We start from the raw sequence: 4,688 nt of genomic DNA on the forward strand, positions 1-4,688 counted from the left end.
ACAAAGTTACTACGTTTCTAACAGCAGGAGACTAGATGAGTAATGCATGTGTCCGCATACGCAAGTAGAGAGAGACGCTATCTAGTGAAGTGAATAAACTTAGATACATTTCAATGGAGAGAAATCTTGAAAATGTAACTTTGCGAAAGTTGCAAATGGATACATATAGTATGATATTATATGAAAGTTTTAAGAATGAAACAACAATATCCATTGTGGATTCAGATAGATAAATAGATCATTAGATATAGCTCTAGGGCCTGTGTGGGATGGTTCAAACATAGAATGGGTTTTAAAATGCAATGTTTAAATACAGTAGGTTCTCTGAGGAAGGACAGAAGGAAATGGGATGAAAGTATTCAATGGTATCTGTAACATTGTATTTCTTTAAGGAAAAATACATGTAAATGTGTCAAATCTGGGCACTGGTTCATGGATCTCGCTATATCATTCTGTGTATGCTTGAAATGTTTGTACATTAAAAATAAATAGAGAAAGTAGTACCTGCTCTGTCTTCTTCTATAAACATTGGAGGACATTTTTCAAGTGTACTGTAAATAAAGGTTTACGCAAATGCAAATGGTGTCCTCCTCAGAGGTCTCCAGTATGGCAGAGGTTGAGGGGGCGGTGGGAGCCAAGTCTGGGGCTCTCTCACCTGCATTTCCTACAAGGTCAATGTGAAGGTCATTTCCAAGAGAAAATTCCGGTGGGGGCTCAAGCGGCTTGTCAAAATGCATATAGCCAGAAGTGTAGACAGCTAGAGTCAGGCGCTAAGAAAGGCAACCAAAAGGAGCGAAAGCGTACTAGGAAGTCGAAAAGGAGAGCCTGAGGATCTAACCAGGCAAAGACAGAAATGGCGTAAACGAATTCTGGAGATGAAGGCTGAGATCCACAGCAGGTTTTTACACGAGTTGGTAGGTCAGCTCTGTGTGAAGAATGGGGCTGGTGAGGGGTAGAGTTGTTTTTGCTTCTGTAAGATGTGCGACCTTGCAGTTTTGTAGGATTGGTTTCGCTTGCTCAGGCAGCTTTTCTTTGATGATGCTTCCTGCTCTTGAGACTCAGGCTGCGTGTCCCGGGTATGTTTGGTTTGCCTTGTGGAGCATAAACGGTTGTATTCACTATTAGTTAAAAGCATGGGCTCTAGGGTCAGAGATGAGAATCTGAATCCTGGTTCTACAGCTTACTAGATGTCTGCTCTTGGAAATGTTGAACTTTTCTTCTTTTCTTTTCTTTTCTCTTTTTTTTTTTTTTTTTTTTTTTTTGAGAGAGAGAGAGAATGCGCACAAGCAGGGGAGGGGTGAATGGGGAGAGAGAGAGAGAGAGAGAGAGAGAGAGAGAGAGAGAGAGAGAGAGAGAGAATCTTAAGCAGGCTCCATGCCTAGCTCAGAGCCCAACTTTGGGCTCGATCTCACGACCAGGGGATCATGACCTGAACAGAAATCAAGAGTTGGACGCTTAAACAATGGAGCCACCCAGGCGCCCCTGAACTTTCTGAACCTTCATTTTTTCATTTGTAAGATGGAGCTAATGAAGGGCCTTCTCCACAGGGATGTTAAGAAACCAATTAGCAGCAAGGTACCTGGCACATGAAACACTTAATGAGCATGGGCCCTTTCCTGTAAAAACAAACAAAAGTAATAATTCAATCATGCTTCTACAAAGAGTGCCAGTCATTTAAAAGCAAATGTAGGGGCGCCTGGGTGGCTCAGTCAGTTAAGCGGCCGACTTCGGCTCAGGTCATGATCTCGCGGTCCGTGAGTTCGAGCCCCGCGTCGGGCTCTGTGCTGACAGCTCAGAGCCTGGAGCCTGTTTCAGACTCTGTGTCTCCCTCTCTCTGACCCTCCCCTGTTCATGCTCTGTCTCTCTCCGTCTCAAAAATCAATAAACGTTAATAAAATAAAATAAAATAAAATAAAAGCAAATGTACACCTTTATCTTATTCCAGAGTGGTGTCAGGAGAGGTGATACTAACTACCCAATTAACAAAAGATAGTTGATCCTGATGTGTGTGTGTGTGTGTGTGTGTGTGTGTGTGTGTGTTGGGGTGGGGGTGTTCCCTTGCACACAACACATGCCCACATGCCCCTATGTGGGGTTTGCAGGCAGCAGGGGCCATGCCCTCTCCTCATGGTCACAACAGATTTCTCAGCCTCGTCAAACCAGTCTGATCAGGACACATGGCTTCAAACAATCTCCTTCAGTTCTGGCTCCGGCCAGGTCTACAAACTGAGATGACTGAGGGAGTTAGTTCAAGAAAAAAAGAATTAAAAGGAAAGGTATTCTTGGGGCTGGGTGTGAGGGCTGCACAACATTATGAATGTCACTAAATGGTAAATTTATGTTATATTTGTGTGTGTGTGTTTAATGTTTTATTTATTTATTTTATTTTTATTTTTTTTCCCATCACTAGCATTTTTATTGAATACAACATATGCTAGAATATAAATACATAGTAATATGCCCTTTCTTATCACAGGGAATCTTTTACACAACTAAAATCATGGCCAACATATGACAAAAGAAAAATAAACCAAACCTGCAAATTCTCAGAAAAGGAGTAAGGATATAGGAAAATAATGCATTTTATGTAATTACAGAGGACAGTTATAATGAAAATCCATTACTTTCCTCTCTGACTCAATTTTATAAAATAAAGTCAACATGTATCAATCTGTGAATTGCTAAGAGTGCATAAACACTGTGGCCCTCTCAAAAGACAGTGGTCAAAGACAAACTGTTATCTTGATGTTGTATATTGTTCTTAGTTCTTAACTGGAGTTGAGCTTCCTTTCATAGTCTTCTTTAGGTGGTGGTAGTTTGGCAAGATTTTCATCAGGAAATCCAGCTGTAGTGTCTGGGGCTGTGGTCGCTCAGTCTGCACCCTACGAAGGCAGTCTGCACCATAGATCACTGTATTCTCAGGGATGACCTCAAATGTATTCAGGTTACAGCAAGCCCCAATGATGCAACCACTTGTCAGGATTACATTTCTGCCCACATATGCTTTTGATTCAATAACATTATTATCTCCCATTTTCATGGCTTGGGAATAACAGCCAACTTCAAACACATTATTGGTGCCAATGATCATAGGTTTTGGTTCTGGATCTTCAGCATCAGGGGTGATATTATCAGGGTGAGCATTTATGATAAGCGCCTGTTCTTCTATTAGGTTACCTTCCCCAATCACTATTGGCCCGGCTTCCGCAATAATCCGTGCTTTAGGGTGGATCACTGTCCTAGGTCCTATGGTTACATCACCCCGGATTTCACTTTCTACACATACAACTGCTCCAGGAGCAATCTTCACACTCTTTTGAGCCTTCTCCGCCATGGTTTGGACCCTGTCTCCAGTTGGAGCGGAGATCGACACCTGTTTTATTTATTTTTGAGAGAGAGAGAGAGAGACAGACAGACAGACAGACAGAGGATGGGGGGGCAGGGCAGAGAGAGGGGGAGACAGAATCCGAAGCAGGCTCCAGGCTCTGAGCTGTCAGCACAAAGCCCGACGCGGGGCTCGAACCCACAAACCATGAGATCACGACCTGAGCCGAAGTCAGACGCTTAACTGACTGAGCCCCACGGGCCCCCTATTTATGTGTGTTTTAGTACAATACAGAGAGAGAAAAGAATGCATGCATAACCACCGAAATTCACAGACCAGTCCACCAGACACAAAATTAGCCTACGCCTCCAGCAAAGAACAGAGGACATGAGCAATCCCTTCATGAATGGACCAAGCTATATACATGAGGTGAGCACTTCCTGCATAACAGACAAAAGTATTCCATGTCAGACAAGTGATCTTTAGCTTTTCAAGGTGAACTGAAACCCAGATCCGCCTGACGTCTGAGAAACAACTGTGTATGATTTGAATTCAGCTTTATGGGAATAAACAAAATGTGACAGGTTCTAATGGTGCCACTTTCTTGGTGTGGTCATAGCCGTGTGGTTCTTCACCTATCAAAGTTGTCTGGCTTAGGAGTCGCTTACGAAGGGCATAAAACTTACCAATGGTTCTTGCCCCAAATTAAAGGCTGGCATTCATTGTTTTTGGCTTCAACGGTTTAAATATGAAATAAGAGGGGTGTGTGGCTGGCTTAGTTGGTTAGGCATCCAACTCTTGATTTGGGCTCAGGTCACGATCTCACAGTTTGTGCGTTCAAGTCCCACTTCAGGCTCTGTGCTGACAGCACGGAGCCTGCTTGGGATTCTCTGTCTCCTTGTCTCTCTGCCTGCCCCCCTGCATCCCCCCCGCCCCCCGCTCACTCTTTCTCTCAAAAATAAACATTTTTCAAAAATAAGAGGAAATAAGAATGTTTTAATTAGAAGGCTTCTGCCATCGAAGATCTTTTGCTGTATGTTACAGGGTTTCCAGCGCAGTCTCACCTGGATGGGGACCTCACTTGGGACCTTCAAGGACAAAGCCAGGAGAGTCTGTTGAGGGAGAGGTTCTAAGTGCATTTCAGTTTTCTATAGCAGTCATGTGCTGAGGGCTTAAACTGAGCCCAGCACTTTACTAAGCTCATCACAAATGGTATCACAGTTAATTCCCACAACACTCCTAAGAAGGCAGGTACTATTATTATCTACATTTTACAGCTGATGGATCCAAGGCTTGGAGACACTGACTTCCTCAAAGTTACACGGCTAATAAGTGGCAGAGCTGGGATTAGAACTCAGGGTGG

General features: G+C 43.4%; 1 protein-coding gene across 1 annotated transcript; it reads right to left on the minus strand.

The window, feature by feature from the left end:
* Positions 1-2,391: 2,391 nt before the first annotated feature.
* Positions 2,392-3,388, minus strand: LOC101093140 (dynactin subunit 6). Its single transcript, XM_045039130.1, has one exon. It carries the CDS (start codon positions 3,332-3,334, stop codon positions 2,762-2,764), a length of 573 nt encoding a protein of 190 aa, XP_044895065.1. The 5' UTR covers positions 3,335-3,388; the 3' UTR covers positions 2,392-2,761.
* Between the last annotated feature and the right edge of the window lie 1,300 nt (positions 3,389-4,688).

The sequence above is a fragment of the Felis catus genome, chromosome D1 (assembly GCF_018350175.1).
Source record: "Felis catus isolate Fca126 chromosome D1, F.catus_Fca126_mat1.0, whole genome shotgun sequence".
Taxonomy (NCBI): domain Eukaryota; kingdom Metazoa; phylum Chordata; class Mammalia; order Carnivora; family Felidae; genus Felis; species Felis catus.

What these genes read in the sequence shown, in the direction of transcription:
- LOC101093140 (XM_045039130.1), bottom strand. Translation starts at nt 3,334, where the DNA reads ATGGCGGAGAAGGCTCAAAAGAGTGTGAAGATTGCTCCTGGAGCAGTT.